General features: G+C 41.5%; 2 protein-coding genes and 1 long non-coding RNA gene across 4 annotated transcripts; 2 read left to right on the top strand and 1 right to left on the bottom strand.

The window, feature by feature from the left end:
• Positions 1-1,741: 1,741 nt before the first annotated feature.
• Positions 1,742-9,189, top strand: LOC100705267 (thioredoxin-interacting protein). Of its 2 annotated transcripts, none has more exons than XM_025897123.1 (7): positions 1,742-2,093; positions 2,834-2,878; positions 3,634-3,694; positions 4,350-4,500; positions 4,823-4,919; positions 4,999-5,255; positions 5,475-5,641. In XM_025897123.1, the coding sequence occupies exons 1-7, from the start codon at positions 1,832-1,834 to the stop codon at positions 5,505-5,507; spliced, it is 906 nt and encodes a 301-aa protein (XP_025752908.1). In that variant the 5' UTR covers positions 1,742-1,831; the 3' UTR covers positions 5,508-5,641. The 2 variants fall into 2 exon arrangements, with proteins under 2 accessions (XP_025752908.1, XP_003456118.1); XM_003456070.5 differs by lacking the exon at positions 5,475-5,641 and adding an exon at positions 8,452-9,189 and having other exon boundaries at positions 1,743-2,093.
• Positions 5,576-19,933, bottom strand: LOC112841856 (uncharacterized). Its single transcript, XR_003213262.1, has 2 exons — positions 19,889-19,933; positions 5,576-6,533 (listed from the first exon to the last, which is right to left on the bottom strand). It is a non-coding gene; the product is annotated as an uncharacterized LOC112841856 (long non-coding RNA).
• On the top strand, positions 9,484-13,110 carry LOC100705535 (arrestin domain-containing protein 3-like). The gene is made up of 6 exons (XM_019366081.2): positions 9,484-10,374; positions 10,465-10,525; positions 10,613-10,760; positions 10,880-10,970; positions 11,747-12,006; positions 12,493-13,110. Exons 1-6 carry the CDS (start codon positions 10,116-10,118, stop codon positions 12,769-12,771), a joined length of 1,098 nt encoding a protein of 365 aa, XP_019221626.1. The 5' UTR covers positions 9,484-10,115; the 3' UTR covers positions 12,772-13,110.
• Positions 19,934-20,282: the final 349 nt, after the last annotated feature.

The raw sequence follows: 20,282 nt of genomic DNA, 5'->3' as shown, positions 1-20,282 counted from the left end.
TGGGCAAGGATTTCAGTCTCTAGATGTGCAAAGCTGGTAGAGACATACCCTAAAAGACTGGCAGCTGTAATTGCAGCAAAAGGTGGTTCTACAAAGTATTGACTCAGGGGGCTTAATAATTACGCACACCCCACTTTGCAGTTATTTATTTGTAAAAAATGTTTGGAATCATGTATGATTTTCGTTCCACTTCTCACATGTACACCACTTTGTATTGGTCTTTCACGTGGAATTCCAATAACATTGATTCATGTTTGTGGCTGTAATGTGACAAAATGTGGAAAAGTTCAAGGGGGCCGAATACTTTTGCAAGCCACTGTAGACTGCAGGTCATAACTTCTTACCTGAAGTTCAGTTCACCTGACAGTCGGACCGGCGGCTGCCTCGGGTCTCTCCTCGTACTGCCTCCCCTTCCCTCATCCACCTGCCAGCCTCTGGAAGCTCCGCCTTAGCCACCACCAAACAACTGAGTTATTTTTACACATCGGCCAGCATCTGGCCAATCCACCACCTCTCATTGTTCCTACCGTTACAAAGAAAAAAAAAAAAAAAAGTCATCCGCCCACCGGGCAAATGCCCGGTATGCCCGATGGCCAGTCCAGCTATGTTAACCTGTTAATCTTTCCCCGAAAAATTGTTTTCTGCGGTGCCTCTTTTGTGCTTGGCTCTCCTACCTTTGCTAACATGATGCTCATAGTGCAGAAGCCGATGCTGCATTCACTTACACTCGGATATCTGAGCTTCACTGTGAAAACATAATCGTGCATTTGATATTTCATTGAATTTTATTGTTTTAGCTGCGGGGTGGCACCTGGGGTGGCCAGTCTGGTTGGGGGGGCGGCCTGTGCCCCTCCAGGCCACCCTGCTGGACACGCCACTGTCAGCAGTGTCTTTATGGTTAAATGGGTTTTGCTTGTGGTATTTTACCATGATAGCATTTCATCAGCCTGAAACAGTCTGACTTCCTGAAAAAGTCGTGCTTGCCTCAGAGCAGTTAAAGAAACACCAATGTAAAGATTAATGCTGCTTGAAGTTATTGTTTCTAAGTTTCTAAGCTTTCTGTTGATTCTGCACTTCATGGTTTTAATTTGTGCTGGGTTCATTCTGATAGATATAATGCCACATGTGACATTGGCTTACTGTCTTTAATAACTACTAATAGCAAAACCCTTCTTAACCTGTTAGTCGCGCTCTGCTGCTCACCTTTTTAATTTTTTTTTAAAAGAAATTTGTTAACACCAAATTTTCTTTTGTTTTTTGTTTTGATTCTTTGATTTTGCCTACTTGGTTGAAAGACTCACAGTGCACATTAGCAGTCAACTAGACCTAGATAGAATAAACTAGGGTGCTTATGTAAAAGTCAAGAGTGCAGGGCAAACTAAACCTTTTTGTCTCATTTGGGTGTGAAAGTTATATACAAAAGAAAAAAAATGCAAACATTAAACCTTCTCACTGCACACTTGGATAGGCTCCTCCTGCCCCATTGGGTCCGTCCCACTTTCCCGCACACTGCTACTACGCCCCTGCATGTCACTTTAAACCAAAACCATGTTCGTGTTTTGGTTGCTGAGAATCTTTCAGGATAAGTGCCCATGCGTCCTGAAAATGCTGAACATGCTTCAGCAGGGTTATGTTTGTATATCGGGCACCAAATAAGTGACTAATTGAGTGCACGCATTATTGGATGAATGAAATCAGAGATACAGCGGAAGGCGAAGCCGCGGTAATATAAGCCCTCCTTTTCAGGATCGGGACACACCTACTGCATATCTTAGAGTCTGTCGGTTATTACTCTATCCTTGGAAAGTTTCCCAGTGCGCCACTACGAATTATGCTGTCCACAATCAAGAGATTAGAAGTCGTCTATAACGCTATCAATGACAGCAACACTTTTACTAACGGTGATGTTATTTCAGGGGAAGTCCGGCTGGAAGCGGAGAAAGACTTCCAAATAGAGTCCCTGTTCATTAAATTCAAAGGGAAAGCTGACGTTTTGTGGTACGAGAGGCACGGACAAACCACGCATGTATACAACGCCAAAGACAAGTACTTCAGCGTTAGACATTACTTCATCCGAAACAAAAACGACAAAAGTAAGTTTGCTTTTCATTCTGCGCTGCGTGCACGGAGGAGCCTGCTTAAGTTAAAAAAAAAAAAGATTTATTTGTGTTCAGTTTATAGTTTTAAAGAATTTAGCAAATAAATTCATTCAGCTTAAGGACTGATGTCAACTGAGTGGAATGAAATGTTAGTGTCAGGCGTTGTTTATGTTTGGTAGTTGGGTGAGTGGAGGGGAGACTACTTCCTGTTGCACTACAGCTGCTCAAGCGCCCATATCTGATGTTGCTGCTGCTCTGTGGCTTCAGCCTAATCTAAATCTGCTTGAACTACAGAGCATTTTGAAAGTTATCTTGTGTGTAACATGCTGCAAAGCTTCTTCCTAAATAAATGAATTTTCAGTCCATCGCTGCTGTTCGTCGGTGATTTTTCTACCAGTCAGAACACACATACAAGTTCACCAGTTTTTGCATGGATTCAGTACTAACAGTGAAAATATGATTAATCAAATCTAAGTAAAAGATGAGAGTTAAAATGATGAGTCAGCGCATGAATAAATGAAATAATTATTTAAGGGATTTGTCTGCATTTTTCAGTGTAAACTTCTAAACTAGGAGTTTTAGTTTTGGACATTTTAATCCATCTCTTACTACATAACTCAAGAAATTAACAGACACTCACTGTGGCTTGTTTAATACCTGCTGTTTTGCCCAGCCTAAAATAACACAGTAAGGTTGACTCATTGTGTTGCTTTCTGCTTGATTTTTCTCTTCAGAGGACGACAGACAGACACTAGTGACAAATGAGAATTTACAAACATGTGAGTATTTCATCGTCCTCTCTCGGCCTGTAGTGGTGTTTGCTTGTGTTTTTACTGAAATATATCTGTGTGCTGTCTGTGTTTGAGCTTTTATTTCATTCAGCTATAGCTTGAGTCACTTGTTGAATGCTGAGACTGCACGGCCGTTGTTGTGTTCACGCTGACAGTTCGTTGCTTTTACACCTTCTGTCGTGTCATTTTCTGCAAAGCTGGATTAAATAACTGTGGCAGATGTCAGGCTGTCTGTTCACTGAAACATGGCCAACATCTTTGTGCTAAATAACCTCCAGTTAACATTAAAATAAATGGCCATATCTTTATCTGGTAAATAATTGTAACATTTTTGACACACTGGAACTTCATGTCTTGTCACTGAGACTGAAGTTCTCAGTCGCATTGAAGTGAGAGCCAGAGTGCTTTTTAATCACTGATGTCTAATTACAACCTAAAAAATCCCTAAACACATTAGCTAAGTGATGCAAACATGCATTTTTGTCCTTCGAGACACCCGTTGGGCTTGAGGAGGGTTTTGTTCCTTTCCATCTCTTGTGTTTGCAATCCTTAAATATTTGACTTAAACAGGAAGCCAAATCAAAGACTTACCCCAACGTCCTTTTTACAACGGCCTGCTTCGCACTTGTAGGAATTGTAACTTAAACACAATCTGAACTATTTCTTTTTAAATTTAATTAATTGTATTTATCTTTTACATTTCTTTTTGCTATTTGTTTTTTTTTTGTTTTTTTTTTTTTTAGACAGCAGTGTTGTTGCCCCAGGAATCCATGTCTACCCATTCAGCTTTCAGTTCCCTTTCCAGTAAGAAACATTTCTTTAAATGGTTGCAGTGTTAGTAAGAATAAACAGACAGCCTCGTGTTTTGTTACTGCAGTGGTTCCAGGAAAGTAATTGAACACACTGAGGTTGTGTATATATTAAAACAAGAGTAATGTACTGAGGTTTTAGATATGTATATGTATGAATGTGGGCTGATAACCACCAGTATTTTCTATCATGAATTGATTTGTGACTTGGTGAATGTATCAAGTCTGAATTCTGAGCTTGAGTTTATTCAGATACTTGAACACTCACAGGTCCATAACTCCTCTTAAACATTCATGGCACATCTGTAAATCCAAGGATTCGTCTGATTTCACTGTCCGCAGGAATGTTGCTGGCAGTGCATAAAGGGTGTGTTCTAGAACATGCAAAAAGTATCCGCATAGCATTAGCTTGAGTTGTGTTTGTGCTTGCAAACTGGAAGAACATCAGTACATATTTTATTTATTAAGTTAAAACCGTTAATCCCAAAGCGCTTCACTCGTAATTATTCTCTTTATGGCTGCTGTATTGTTTATTTTGATATAAAACATTCTATTAAGTCATTTAGAAAATGCGAAAAGCTGTATCGTTCATTTTATAACAAAGTGATCAACTCATTGCCGTTTTGTGGGCTTTTGTGCTTGTTCAATAGGGAATTACCCTCCTCCTTCAAAGGTGCTGAAGGTAAAATTGTGTACTCGCTGGAAGCCGTGCTGAGCAGATCAATGAGGATGAACACGACACGTTCGATTATGGTCAACTTTGTGTCAACGACAAATGTGAACACTGCATCTTGGTTACAGGTATGCATTTTATCTCATTTGTCATCATTCCATCAAAGTTGGCACAACCCCAGAACAAACAAACTAAAAAACAAACAAAAGGGTCAGTGGGTGGCAATACCCACCCAGTGTTTAGACCTGGTTGGACATGTATTGAGCAACTTGTTTCAGTATTTGCATTTAGAGCACTCATCTTGTGAAAACACTGGTTTTTAAAGTCACAAAACATAGACTTACTGGCTTAGCTTTGAGGTAAATGTGCTTCACATCCCTTAAAGTTAATATATCTCTTTTTTTTGAAGAATTTAAGTGCATTTGTGTTACATTCTTGTTTGTCTTTCAGACACCGCAGCATGAGTCTATGGATAAGAAAATGAACGTTTTTACCTCAGGAAGTGTAGCCATGGATGTCAATCTTGAAAAAATGGGCTTCCAGCAAGGTGAGAGGCCTGCAGGTGATACTGACATGTATTTGTCTAAAGCCAAGGTCAGGTTTGACTTTTCTGCTCTGTATTGCAGGAGAAGGATTAAAAGTTGTGGCCTTCATTAAGAACAGTTCATCTCGTGAGATCAAGCCCAAGTACTGTTTGTACAGAAAGCACAGTTTCTTTGCAAAAGGGAAAAGAAAGGTCCATACTAAAGACCTCTTGAAAGAGGTGGGAGACGCCATCCCTCCATCTGCAGAAGAAACCGTCATAAGGGTCATCACCATTCCCCGTGACATGGAGCCCTCGATCCTCAACTGCAACATCATCAAAGTTGAGCACAAACTCAGGGTAAGGAGCTTGAAAAATGTTTGCTGGAAACTGCAGTGAGTCTTAAAACTGTAATAGTTAGTTATTCCACAGTCCTGTCCAAAATTATTGATCCAGAAAAGGATTTTTTTTAAGTCGTCTTTAGAAATATATATTTTTTTAAAAAGTATTCTTTGGACATCGGCTGCTTTTCTTCTGTTCTCCATTAACATGATCCCACACTGCCTTTGTAATGTTGAGGTTCAGGCTCTGGGTAGGACAATCCATGACTAATGGTGTTGTTTGTGATCAAATGAAAAATGAAGCTAATCCAATCAGGAAGCCAAGCAGGTACAGGACTATTTCTCTTTCTGTCTTTTTTTGCATCAGTATAATCTTGCTTCCCTGTTTAGTTGTGCCTCTCTTCCGGTTTTATTTTGGTTATTATTTCTCTCTGTGTCCACCTGTTACCTCTACCCTCATCACATCCTGTCTGCCAGGCAGCTATACTGTAACACTTACAGTCATTATAGCACTTTATCCAAAGCAAGGGTCGGATGCTATTCCCTCTTTATGCTCAGATAAAGGTTAAGGGATGTTTGTGGGGTTTTTTTGTTATTTGAAAGAGTTGCTTAAAGTTGATTTTCGACTTTTTTAATATTTAGACACCATTAAACGTTTTCACCAATATGTTCATTAAAAATCTTGATTTGATAAAAAAGGTGCCTTAAGTAGTTCTATGTTGCCCTCAAAAATATTCCCTTAGAAATTCTCTATGAATACTGCATCACGCTGCTTTCACACAATACAATATGACTGGTATGTATTGCCTAATAATCTAGGGTGTTCCCAGTCAGTTACTTGAACTGCTTTATTGTCACACTGGAGATCAGTCTCCAGATCAGCCAACAGCCCAGCTCTATGGTGTGATAACCTAAAATGGTTCAAGAAGGAATGCTCCTTTCCGCGAAAGAAAAGACATTTCATTTTACTTTGTTGAGAACTTGTTAACTTGTTTTTTGAAATTCTGTAGTAGAAATGCACACATTAAACAAAAAGGAAAAAAGATACGTTCTAGACAGAAAGTACATTTAAATTTAAAACTTTGCTAAGTTTTCTTAGCGTGAGTAGGCACTGGTTCATACCTTGAGTTACCTAGTTTGCCTTTTCATGCATTAGTTATTCATAGCTCAGTGTTAAGCGGTTCAGTAAACAAAAAAACATTCATCCTTTATTCCTTTTAAAAACATTCAACTAAAAATGAGTGGAAAAAAAAACAGCCGGCGTCCAAAAAAGGAAACTGAAAGACTTCAAGGAAACCTGACAAACTATTTCTCAAGACCACTTTAGAAATTACAAGAAAGGCTCTCCGAGGTATGGAGACCTATCTCCCCTCACCACACTTCCTGCCAGTGGCTGATGCCAGATGTTGGTGTGTTGGTGGTTCTTGGTGTCTGGGGCTGGGCGCTCATGTATGTACCGGCTCACTCCTGGCGGCCGATTGGCGGGGACTGGGGCCTGTGCCCTGGCTTGGCCCCTTTCGGGGGTGGGGTGCCCTCAGGTCTCTGGCCTCTGGGCCTGAGGCCCGGTCCTCTCTGGCACAGCTGGCTGCCGGCAGAGCCCGCGGGCACGTCACTGCAACCCCCTCTGGCCTCTGCTCCGTGGCTGCTGGGTGACCTCTCGTTTGAGGCTCTCCGCAGCTCTTCCCAGGAGGGTGGCACGGTTGCCCCCCTGGTGGTCCTCCTTGGGTCTTCGTATTCTGGGGCCTCTGGATGTCTGGGGCCTGGATCTCCTCCATACCTGCTTCATGCCCTGGGGGACGGGGCTATGACTCCCCACACTCCCTAGCAGATCGTTACATGGAAAAACCTTTTGAATACAAGCGTGCTGATCCACACAGGTGTGCACACAGGTGTACACGGGTGTTCATGGACACAAACGACACTTTCTTGGCTGCTACCTCAAAGCACATTGTGCGCTGTCGATCTTGCGTACTGCACAATAACATGTAATATTTAGTATCTACTGTTATCTCTTGTTAGCTAGTTTATTGTGATGGTGTTCTATTTATTATGTTGCTCTTTCTTGTTTGTTTTCTCTTCTGTTTTTTCTTATCTCCATACAGGTGATCCAGGTGTTTTGTTTGTTTTTCTTTTTTTTTTTTCTTTTTTTTACTTCCCCCCTTTCTCACCATCTCTTCTCCCCTCTATTTTTCTTTCTCTCCCTCTCTTTCTTTCATTCTGTCTCCCTGTCTTATCCCCCAGTCATGTCTGTCCCGTCTGTAACAACCGAAAATCAAATCAAATAAATACATAATTATAATTAAGGTCAATCAAATGGACCAATATGGCAAGGCCATGATGATCCAATTGGTAAAGTAAAGCCTCTTGGCATCTTTCTTGGCCTTCAGACAACAATTCTGATGGCTAAAGATCCAAATGGGACAGGCCAAAAAAAAAAAGAAAAAAAAAAGAAATTACAAGAAAGTCTGACGCCTTTGAGCAAAATATCAAGAACTGGTGGTGGTTCAAAACTTTTGCACATTACTGCATGTAAACCCCAAACCAAAAGTTCATTTGAGGGGCTTCACTGCTAAAATCCTAACAAGGAATATGGAAAAGATCTGTAATGTAACTGATCACATAAATGTTGATGTGATCAGAAAAAATGAGCAGGAAGGTATGAACGTCGTGAACATGAGCGCAGCAGAGCAATATTTAAAGCTCTCTGTCGGTTCTTTATTTTAGACAACAAAAGACTTTTGTTTAAAGCTGCTGAAAGTGTTTGAACACAGTTGTCATGCTTTGTTCATTTGTTTGAGAAAAGTGTTTGTTTTGCACGCATGTGAACACACAGTATTGTATAGAGCATAGTGGAAAACTGTCTGCACATAGGTTGTCTTTATAGAGCAAAGATTATTGCCTCATTTTATTGACTCATTTTACTAAAAGGCAATAATGTGAACAAAAGACATAAATGCAAGAACCCTCTAGTAGTAACTGAGGACAGCAGTTATATTTGTGTTAATGGGTAACATCTGCAGCTCAAAACCAGCATAATCTGTGTGAAAGGGTTGAGCTACAAAATGATACTAAAATAAGCACAAGCTGAGATACATGAAGTCTGTAAGCAAAGAAAAGGCTGATAGATTTCACCTGTTGAACATGTTCTAAAAACAGAAGATTGGTTCAATTCTACAAATACTGAGTAACTTTAAACAATCTAATGTTTTTCACAGGTGTACCTTGATATAAAATATGGCTCAGATCCAGAGATCAAGTTTCCTGTAGTCATCCTGCCAGCCTTCCATGCCTATTCTGCAGTGCCACCACACTATCCCGCCGCTGCTGCTGCTGCTGCTACCCCCTTTGGATTCAACCCGAACCCGAACCCTCCAGTGTGGGGTTTTGGGCCACAACAACCAATAGCAGCTCCCCAACCATCAGATCCCCCTCCTCCTTATGGAACATATGCAATGTACCCTCCGTTGCCGGATTTTGAGAATAAATACTAGCAACAGATCTGACCAGATGCTTTGCCAGGAAATGTTGTGAAAACACCGAGAAGCATACTGTGGTCATTAAGAGCCACTCTAGTGTTCGCCAAGCACTTCTGTGGCTATAGACTATACCAAATCCCTATAGTGTGTGTTTAACTGCCTCGTATAGGAGTATCTGCTCCTGATTGTCTCTTTTTTTATTTAACACTTCATATCTTAAGTGCCTGCATGTTACAGAAAGACGACTCTGAATAAAAGGAAAAAATGTAAAACATTACTTGTTCCTGTGATAAGTGCAATGCTGTTTGACTGGTTTGTTTTACGCCTAAAAACCTTTATGGAAAGTAAAGAGTAAAATATTTTCCATTCACTGGTTAACAACATTACAATATCAAGCTGGCAGGTAACATATTGTGTACTTAAATTAAAAACTGAAATAAAGTTTTGTATGATAATAAACTTTTTTAAGGCAATAAACCTCTTTGGGGTGGCTTTTGGATTTTTTGGGGGGGGGGTTGTTTTTTTTTTTGTGACGTGCCACAAAACATGAAGCTGACATAACTAGACATCTTTTACTTTGAGTTAATTGCTTTCAGTTTATGGGGCCATCAAAATATTGACTGCAACAGTTTTTTCCTGGTACTTTTTAGGCTTTGCCAGTGTTTCCAGATTAATTTGGACTATTTGGACAGTTGACAGTTTCTGGTAAGATGGGTCATTAACACTAACTTACCTAGCACCTGTTTCCCCAGGAAAAGTTGATACCTTTCTTATTATATTATTGCTAAACCTACTGTGAATATTATAGTGTTGTTAGTCACAATAACAAAGACACTCACAAAACTATTTAGATTTTTCCCCAAAAGTCAGTTTTTTGTCACCTCTCTGAAAAACCAGGGTCTATGGTTAAGGTTACTTCTCATCACCTCTACTTAGGATTTCAAAGGGTTAAACATCGTGGCATGTAATGGGCATCAAGCGGAAGATTTACTGTAGGCGTGGTGAAATATATCATGTGATGCACTTAGTAAGCCAGCATGTGACAGTCACACCTACAATAAAAAAATAAATAAAGGAAACAAGGTAGTATTTTTCCCTGCCCCAATATGTGGTTGTGAAGAGAGCATGCTGGTTAACCAGAGAGTGTGTGTGCTTTGACTGTCTCGAATCAGTCATAATGTAATCTCATGTTAAACCCCGTTGAGTTTCCATAGCTGAAAATCTTTTAGTGGCACTCCTTTGGGCGAGTCTATGATACAAGAAAAACGGGTTTCACGACATTTGCATACTTGAAAGTAGATATAATCGGCAGAGAGTAGCTGTGCTGGGCACAACTGGCTTGAGTTTTCTCTTGGTTTTTGCAACAGACTTTTGTTTTTCCCACTTTTTGTCATCCGTTGAAAATGGGCATTAAAAAATTCTCAATCGAATACGATGCCATCAACAGCAAAAACACCTTCACGAATGGAGATATCATTAATGGAAGAATTATTGTGGAGGTGTCTGGTGAAACCAAAATCCAATCGCTGATTTTTAGAGGACAAGGAAGAGCGAAGGTATGCTGGAGTGAGCATTACGGAGAGAATCAAACCCACGTTTACTGGGCTACTGAGAAATATTATGACATCAAACAACATATCTTGAGAGAATCAAGAAACGATGGTGATGTATTGAATTAACACAGTTACTGACATGTGATACACTGTTCCTTGTTTAACACACTGTTCAAAACAACACCTACTTCTTTTCCAGGCACTGAAGTCATTGGAAAAGGAAGACATGTGTATCCTTTTTCGTTCAGGATTCCTGATGGGTACCTCTTCTTTTCTTAATCAGAGGTTTAGATTTCCATTCTGCTTCCTCGTGGGTCATTTGAATGTTTTTGTGTTGTATTTTACAGAATACTGCCATCAACCTATAAAGGAGCCCATGGCAAAATTGTTCATAAGGTGAAAGCAGAGCTGAAACAATCAATGAAGATTACAAAAAAAACCAAGGCCCACTTCACTTTTGTGTCCAAGGCACACATGGGTATTCCTGGACTTCTGGTAAGAAATCGTTAATCCTTATAATAACCCCCAACCATTTAATTTCATAAATAATAGTGTTCAGGCAGAAGAGATCATTACCTTTAAGCACATTTATAACGTGGGGGTCTGCTTTTTAGGAACCTCAGTATGCTTGCAAGGATAAATCTGTTTTGGGCTCTGGAAAGGTTTCAGTAGATGTCCATACCACTCAGATGGGATACATGCAAGGTAATTATCTTTACTTGGCTTACTGCCTTTCAGTATTCAGTTTCTGTCTTCTCCCTTATTTTTATTTTTTATTTTTTGGAAAGTGACTATAAGTTTGGTTGAGTCAAGAGCTTAGACTCCTTAGACTCCTTCCCTTTGGAAACATCATTTAAAAGTACTGCTTCATCCCAGCTCCCAGCTACTTAAAGTGCTTGTAAACAGGAAACCAGTGTGCATGATTCAGTGAGGGGTGTTTCTGTGGAACCGATCCTTTGATTATTGAAAGGAAGCTGATTGAGTACTAAGCTAAAAGCTGTTGTGGTTGTTTTTTCTTTGGGGGGGGGGGTGTACATTTGTCCAGCTAAGTTATCAACCACTGTGCAGCACTAGACTTACAAGGAAAGTAAAGACAAAAAGTTGAAAAGTCTAATAATCATTTAAGGTAGAAAAAAATATTGCATTTGGTGCCTTTTGTGCCAGGAACATTAAGTCATGTAAGAATAAAACTCTCCAGACTCTTTTGCACCTTATTTCGTGTCATACGAACATGGAAATGACATAATGGGTGTGTTACACACTGAGCGGGATTTTGTTTTATGTAGTTTTATGTTGTTGGTTTTTTTTGGAGGATGACTCTTGATGGCATATGCCCAGATAAGTCGGCCTCTGGATCACCCGACTTTAGACAAATGCATAAATGCATCCTGACCCCTGTAGAGAGATATTATATAGATGTAAGGAAATGTCTTTCTGTGCTTGGAAGTGATTTATACAGGATAGCTTTTTGCACTTTACAGGTGAAGCTCTCGTGGTCACAGTTGAAATCAACAACAACTCGAGTCGCACAGTGAAGCCCAAATTCATACTGTATCAGAAACACAGTTTCTTCGCCCAGGGCCACAGGACACTTTACACACACGACATCCTTAAGGATAAGGCTGAGGCTGTTGAAGCATCTTCTGGCAGAAAAACTGTGACCAAGGTGATCACCATCCCTAGAGACCTACCCCCCTCCATCTTGAACAGCCACATCATCAACCTGGAGTACAGGCTGAAGGTAAACAACTTGTAGAGCTTTCCTTTTGTTTGTGTACCTGAATACTGTTTAAGTAATATAACTAAGCAAGCTAAGAAGCTTGGACGGCTTGTCTTTGTTTCTGTATATGCCATTTAAAAGGTTTTGTTTGGGCTGTTAGTTGGTTAGTTGCACCTCTTTTCTGTCACAGGTAACTGTAACAAATCATTTTTATGGAAAACTGTTAAACTGCTTTTCTCCTTCCTCATTTAAACACTCACAAAAGGAAATACAATAAAGGATGTAAGTACTCAAAGGAACTAAAGTACTTCCATATAAAGAAAGAAAAGCACTCATTAAGAGGCAAGCGCAAACACTAATGGAAAAAAACAAAGAGTGAGAAGCTTGGATTAAAGCACTGGAGCCCTCTAGTGACAAAACAGGGCAACAACAAAGGCCTGCTGATGTAAATACTTCCTAAAAAAAAAATCTTAACAATACTGTTTGTGTGTTATTTTGTTTGCACAGGTCCAACTGAATATCAAATGTTCCATTGATCCAAAGCTCAAACTTCCTATAGTTATCATGCCTGCGGTTGTGAAACAACCACATCCTTCTGCTGGCATTGGATTTGACACTTTTAGGAACCCAGAAAAACCATCCTGGGGAACTGCACCCCAGCAAACACCACCCCAGCAAACACCACCCCAGCAAATACCACCCCAACTTGGAGATCTTCCACCTCCCTACGGAGCACATGTGATGTACCCCACTACCACTCTCGATGATTATAAGACTGCACTTTGAAAATCTTCCTTGAGAGAGAACGTCTAAGCCTTAAACACAGACTTGAGACAAATGATTCAATACATTCAAAAAAGCAGACTGGTGTGCTGTTAAGGCTGCCAACCACCTATTCTTTGTTCCTTCATACCCCAAACTGTGAAGAATTGAGGCAATAAATCAGAAAATGCTGGTTTTCATATTAGCAGTTGTTGTCTTCTAACTCCAAACAGATTTTCATTTACTCTCCTATTTAAACTGTAAGACTGTATACATTTAATATCTGTGAAATATCTGTGTAAATAATATATTTACAAGTTTTACTATATTTTTCTAATAAAACATCATATTTGAAATGCAAAACTAACATATTTCATTTGTGGCTGGTGATTCCAGTTTAATGTGAACCCTTATATTCTACTCATCATATGACACAGTATCCTAATGTAATGCTTCTTCTAAAACTTCCATTTCAATTCAATTCAATTCAATTCAATTTTATTGATATAGCGCCAAATCACAACAAAAGTCGCCTCAAGGCGCTTTATATTGTACAGTAGATAGCACAATAATAAATACAGAGAAAAACCCAACAATCATATGACCCCCTATGAGCAAGCACTTTGGCGACAGTGGGAAGGAAAAACTCCCTTTTAACAGGAAGAAACCTCCGGCAGAACCAGGCTCAGGGAGGGGTGGCCATCTGCTGCGACCGGTTGGGGTGAAAGAAGGAAAACAGGATGAAAGACATGCTGTGGAAGAGAGACAGAGATTAATAACAGATATGATTCGATGCAGAGAGGTCTATTAGCATTTGGGCAATTTGGACACAACAACCATTAACTGAAGTATAAAAGTATGTGCTCCAAGGTTCACGTTGGGGCTTATGGGGTCAGGAGTAAATTTGATTTAGTCACTGTCTTTGGCAAATAAATTCAATTTAATACCACTGATAACAAATTAAAACACTTGATATTGTGTGGAAAAGTACAGTAAGATATGTGCAGGGATGTCATATGTGCTCATTGCAGTTAAAGTAGTATTAGTAGATATATTAATCCTTTCATGCATGAATTATGACAACCTCAATTAGGATTTTTTTCTTAACTATTTTTATTCATCTTTAGGCATAAAAAAAAGACTTTTGAACTTCCAGTGGGTTAGAGAAATTTAAATTTAAATAAGAATTTTTTTTGTGCACTTACACTGGCTGAAAAGTGGATGGCAGGGTATGGAGTGTGTCACTCCATACCTGACACAAATACAAGAAAGCAGACTTGTATTTGAATAGCTGTCCACTGTAGGGCCCACTATGCGTGGAAGGGTTGAGACACAAATGGTAATAATACTTTTTAAAAGGCCTAATCACTAAAATCAGGTAACTCAGGTACACCTGCTCAACTGCTTATTAACACAAATATCTAATCAGCGAATCACATGGCTGGAAATTAGTGCTTTTATAGTAGGCATGCAGAGATGGCCATGATGACCCTCCAAAGGATAAAAAAATGAAAGTTTTTACCTCAGGAAGTGTAGCTATGGATGTTAATCTTGAGAAAGTGGGCTTCTGACAAGGTAAAAGGCGTGCAGGTGATACTGACATGTATTTGTCTAAAGCAAAGGTCAGGTTTGACTTTTCTGCTCTGTATTGCAGAAGAAGGATTAAAAGTTGTGGCCTTCATTAAGAACAGTTCATCTCGTGAGATCAAGCCCAAGTACTGTTTGTACAGAAAGCACAGTTTCTTTGCAAGAGGGAAGAGAAAGGTCCATACTAAAGACCTCTTGAAAGAGGTGGGAGACGCCATCCCTCCATCTGCAGAAGAAACCATCACAAGGGTCATCACCATTCCCCGTGACACTGAGCCCTCAATCTTCAACTGCAACATCATCAAAGCTGAGCACAGACTCAGGGTAAGCAGCTTGAAAAATGTTTGCTGGAAACTGCAGTGAGTCTTAAAACTGTATTAGTTGGTTATTCCACCTTACTGTCCAAAATTATTGACTAGGGCTGGGTATCGTCACTGATTTCTAGAATCGATTCGATTCCAATTCATAAGGTCACGATTCGATTCAATCCACAATTCGATCGATTCAATATGAATCGGGGAAATTTTGCCTCAGACAGTCAGAAATATTATAATTCTGATCATTTATCAGTACATATCCATATTTTTATATCTTTAAAAAGAAAGCTGACACTTGTGAAACTTTATCAGAGGTGTAAGCATCACAGCAGATGCCTTTGTGTCAAAGTAACAGAGCATAAAACAGTAAAACATGGAGATTTTCCTGGCCTGGCTTTTTATTGTAGATAACCTTAAAAATATTCTGCCGTAAAACAAAAACAGAAGAAAACCATGTATCAAAATATAAACATTACCTGATGCTGCTGAATTAAAGCAGAGCAAAGTTAAAGAGGTTTAATTAGAGACACAGCTAAGCATTTTGCAATTTCACATAATTTTAATAAGTTTAAATGTCTTCAGTATTGAACAGCAGAAATGAGGCTTCCTTGTTGAAGTCAGGTTAATAACTAAAAAAAACCACAGCGGCCGACAGCGTTGTACATAACAGTAGACTTGTGCGTAATAAGCAAACGAATAATGCAGAAAACAGACCTTATTATCGTCCATCCATCCATCCATCCATTTATTTTCTTCCGCTTATCCAGGGCCAGGTCGCGGGGGCAGCAGCCCAAGTAGAGAAGCCCATATCTCCCTCTCCCCAGCCACCTTCTCCAGTTTATCCGGGGGAACACCAAGGCGTTCCCAGGCCAGCCGAGAGATATAATCTCTCCAGTGTGTCCTGGGTCTGCCCCGGGGCCTCCTCCTGGTGGGACATGCCCGGAAAACCTCGCGCAGGAGGCGCCCAGGGGGCATCCTTGTCAGATGCCCGAACCACCTCAACTGGCTCCTTTCGATGTGGAGGAGCAGCGGCTCTACTCTGAGCCCCTTCCGAATGGCCGAACTTCTCACCCTATCTCTAAGGGAGAGGCCAGCCACCCTTCGGAGGAAGCCCATTTCTGCCGCTTGTATTCGCGATCTTGTTCTTTCGGTCACTACCCACAGCTCGTGACCATAGGTGAGGGTAGGGGCATAGATCGACCAGTAAATTGAGAGCTTTGCTTTTACACTCAGCTCTCTCTTCACCACAACAGACTGGTACAATGTCTGCATCACTGCAGCCGCTGCACAAATCCGTCTGTCGATCTCCCGCTCCCTTCTCCTATCACTCGTGAACAAGACCCCGAGATACTTAAACGCTACTTGGGGCAGGGTTTTGTCCCCGACCCGGAGTGGGCACTCCACCCTTTTCCGGCTGAGGACCATGGTCTCAGATTTGGAGGTGCTGATTCTCATTCCCACCGTTTCACACTCGGCTGCGAACCGTTCCAGGGCGAGCTGGAGGCCATCACCTGATGAAGCCAACAGGACTACATCATCTGCAAAAAGCAGAGATGAGATCCTTTGACCACCGAAGTGAAAGCCTTCTGCCACTTAGCTAGGCCTAGAAATTTTGTCCATAAAAATTATGAACAGAATCAGTGACAAAGGGCAGCCCTGGCGGAGCCCATCATCCACCAGGAACAAGTCTGACTTATTGCCGGCTATGCGGACTAAGCTCTTGCAATGGTCGTATAAGGACTGAATGGCCCGTAGCAATGGGCCAGAAACCCCATACTCCCGGAGCATCCTCCACAGGATCCTCCGAGGGACACGGTCGAATGCCTTCTACAAGTCCACAAAACACATGTAGACTGGTTGGGCAAACTCCCATGCGCCCTCGAGAGGATAAAGAGCTGGTCCAGTGTTCCACGACCAGGATGGAAACTGCATTGTTCCTCCTGTATCCGAGGTTCAACTAACAGACGGACTCTCCTCTCGAGCACCCTGGCATAGACTTTCCCAGGGAGGCTGAGGAGTGTGATTCCCCTGTAGCTGGAACACACCCTACGGTCCCCTTTCTTAAAGATGGGGACCACCACCCCGGTTTGCCAGTCCAGGGGTACTGCCCCTGATCTCCATGCAGCATTGCAGAGACATGTCAACCAAGACAGCCCTACAACATCCAGAGCCTTCAGGAACTCGGGGCAGAGCTCACCCACCCCAGGGGCTCTGCCACCAAGGAGTTGTTTAACTGCCTCAGTGACCTCGCCCCCAGGGATTGGCGGGTCATCCCCTTCATCCCCAGACTCTGCTTCCGCCACGGAAGACGTGCCAGTGGGATTGAGGAGGTCCTCAAAGTATTCCTTCCACCGCCTGACAATTTTCTCAGTCGAAGTCAGCAGCACTCCACCCGCACTATACACAGTGCAGGTAGAGCACCACTTTCCCCTCCTGAGTCGCCTGACGGTTTGCCAGAATCTCTTCGAGGCAGTCTGAAAGTTTTTTTTCATGGCCTCTCCGAACTCCTCCCACACCCGAGTTTTTGCTTCTGCCACCACCCGCACCGCATTCCGCTTGGCCTGTCGGTACCTATCAGCTGCCTCCGGAGTCACACAGGCTAGGTAGGACTCCTTCTTCAGCTTGGTGGCTCCCCTTACCTCTGGTGTCCCCCATTTGGTTCGGGGATTACCACCATGACAGGCACCAACTACCTTGCGGCCGCAGCTCAGTGCAGCGGCTTCGGCAATGGAAGTGCTGAACAGGGTTCATTCGGACTTAATACAGTGGCTTGCAAAAGTATTCGCCCCCCTTGAACTTTCCCACTTTCTTCTTGCCACTCTTCCATAAAGGCCAACTTTGTGCAGTGCACGACTAATAGTTGTCCTGTGGACAGATTCCCCCACCTGAGCTGTAGATCTCTGCAGCTCGTCCAGAGTCACCATGGATTTTTGGCTGCATTTCTGATCAGCGCTCTCCTTGTTCGGCCTGTGAGTTTAGGTGGACGGCCTTGTCTTGGTAGGTTTACAGTTGTGGCATACTCCTTCCATTTCTGAATGATGGCTTGAACAGTGCTCCGTGGGATGTTCAAGGCTTGGGAAATCTTTTTGTAGCCTAAGCCTGCTTTAAATTTCTCAATAACTTTATCCCTGACCTGTCTGGTGTGTTCTTTGGACTTCATGGTGTTGTTGCTCCCAATATTCTCTTAAGCTGTGTCCCAAAACGTCGGCTGCATCCTCCGGAGGCCGCATTTGAAGGCCGATTACGTCACAGCCAGGCGACGAAGGCTGTCCCAATTCGTCGACTCCTTCAAATGCGGCCGACAAATGCGTCCTTCATTTCCCCGAATTTGAAGGATGGGTTGGGTGTGTCCTTCGTGGCCCACCATATCCCAGAATTCATAGCGCGGTCCAGCCAAATTTCAGCTGCCAATAGTGACAATGGCGGCCGCTACTAAGTTTTAAAATTAGTCTTATTAATCTTTCTGGGTCACAAAATAAAATTTTAACATATTTTCAGGCGAGAAAGTAGCTGTGTAAATTTCAAATATCTGCTTGGTTTATCAAAACATCGCATATTTGCAAAAGTGCGCCGACGTTTTCAGAGACGTCTGTTACCCACCCGCTCGATAGCAAACCGGGGGATTCAATGGTCGCTCAAGCCGGCGAGAGCAGCGGACTCCCGGCTTCATCGTTTTCAGACCCCCGCTCTTTCGCTACTCAGGTTAAACATGATATATAAGTCACTCGGATAACTTAAAAATGTAATTGTTTGCCTTATTTCGGTGTTTTATTTGTTCGTGAGTAAATCGGGTTGGCTGAGATCAAAGTTATTAGATTATTAGATTAAATAAAACTTTATTAATCCATCGGGTGGGTTCCTCCGGGATTTTCACACAGCTGAATAAACGTCAAAAAGAAAACTGATTAAACCGAAGTGTGAGACGGTCGAGAATTTACGCCAGTGTCCTGTTATATTTTAGATAGCAAGGAGCAGACGGCTGAGTTTATTAAACTCCACCGACACAGCGGTGACGCAAATCTGAAGGCTAGACCGTCCCATTTCACAGCCTCGCACTTCCGGCCTTCTCGGTCTTCGAAGGACCCGGCCCACGTAGACCGCGAAGGCCGGGTCCTCCGAAGGATGCAGCCGACGTTTTGGGACACAGCTTTAGACAACCTCTGAGGCCGTCACAGAGCAGCTGTATTTGTACTGACATTAGATTACACGCAGGTGCACTCTATTTAGTCATTAGCACTCATCAGGCAATGTCTATGGGCAACTGACTGCACTCAGAGGAAAGGGGGCTGAATAATTACGCACATCCCACTTTTCAGTTATTTATTTGTTAAAAATGTTTGGAATCATGTATGATTTTTGTTCCACTTCTCATGTGTACACCACTTTGTATCGGTCTTTCACGTGGAATTCCAATAAAATTGATTCATGTTTGTGGCTGTAATGTGACAAAATGTGGGAAAGTTCAAGGGGGCCGAATACTTTTGCAAGCCACTGTATCCCCAGTCTCCCTCGCAATGCTGTTGAAGCTCTGCCGGATTAATATAATCTTGCTTCCCTGTTTAGCTGTGCCTCTCTTCCTGTTTTATTTTGGTTATTATTTCTACACTCATCACATCCTGTCTGCCAGGCAGTTATACTGTAACACTTACAGTCGTTATAGCACTTAATCCAAAGCAAGGGTCGGATGCTATTCCCTTCTTATGGTCAGATGAAGGTTAAGGGATGTTTGCTGTTTTTTGTTATTTGAAAGAGTTGCTTAAAGTAGATTTTTGACTTTTTTAGTATTTAGACACAATTAAAAGCTTTCACCAATATGTCCATTAAAAATCTTGATTTGATAAAAAAAGGTGCCTAAAGTAGTTCTATGTTGCCCTCAGAAATATTCCCTTAGTAATTATGCTGTGTCACATTGCTTTCACACAATACAATATGACTGGATTGTATGCCCTATAGTCAAGACTGTTTCCAGTCAGTAACTTAACACCCATTGTCACACTGGAGATCAGTCACCAGATCAGCTAACAGCCCAGATCTATGCTGTGCTAACCTAAAATAGTTCAAGAAGGAACGCTCTGTTCCTCGAAAGAAAATACATTTCATTTTACTTTGTTGAGAACTTGTTAACTTGTTTTTTGAAATTCAGTAGTAGAAATGCACACATTAAACAAAAAGGAAAAAAAATATTTTTCTAGACAGAAAGTACATTTCAATTTAAAACTGAAAGACTTTAAGAAAACCTGACAAACTATTTCTCAAGACCACTTTAGAAATTACAAGAAAGGAACTGGTGGGTGGTTCAAGACTTTTGCACATTACTGCATGTAAACTCCAAACCAAAAGTTCATTTGAGGGGCTTTACTGCTAAAATCCTAACAAGAAATATAGAAAAGATCTGTAATGTAACTGATCACATAAATGTTGATGTGATCAGAAAAGATGAGCAGGAAGGTATGAATGTCGTGAACATGAGCGCAGCAGAGCGATATTTAAAGCTCTCTGTCGGTTCTTTATTTTACACAACGAAAGACTTTTGTTTAAAGCTGCTGAAAGTGTTTGAACACAATTGTCACGCTTTGTTCATTTGTTTGCGAAAAGTGTTTTTTCTGCAGAGATTACGTTTCCTGTAGTCAT

The sequence above is a fragment of the Oreochromis niloticus genome, linkage group LG12 (genome assembly GCF_001858045.2).
Source record: "Oreochromis niloticus isolate F11D_XX linkage group LG12, O_niloticus_UMD_NMBU, whole genome shotgun sequence".
In the NCBI taxonomy this organism is placed as follows: Eukaryota; Metazoa; Chordata; class Actinopteri; order Cichliformes; family Cichlidae; genus Oreochromis; species Oreochromis niloticus.
This window is presented reverse-complemented; position numbering and strand designations above follow the sequence as displayed.

Coding starts and splice junctions, on each gene's coding strand:
- LOC100705267 (XM_003456070.5), top strand. CDS start 1,832: ATGCTGTCCACAATCAAGAGATTAGAAGTCGTCTATAACGCTATCAAT. Junction 3,695..4,349: donor AGCTTTCAGTTCCCTTTCCA/GTAAGAAACATT, acceptor CTTGTTCAATAG/GGAATTACCCTCCTCCTTCA. Junction 4,501..4,822: donor ACACTGCATCTTGGTTACAG/GTATGCATTTTA, acceptor TTTGTCTTTCAG/ACACCGCAGCATGAGTCTAT.
- LOC100705535 (XM_019366081.2), top strand. CDS start 10,116: ATGGGCATTAAAAAATTCTCAATCGAATACGATGCCATCAACAGCAAA. Junction 10,761..10,879: donor TGGGTATTCCTGGACTTCTG/GTAAGAAATCGT, acceptor TCTGCTTTTTAG/GAACCTCAGTATGCTTGCAA. Junction 10,971..11,746: donor TCAGATGGGATACATGCAAG/GTAATTATCTTT, acceptor TGCACTTTACAG/GTGAAGCTCTCGTGGTCACA.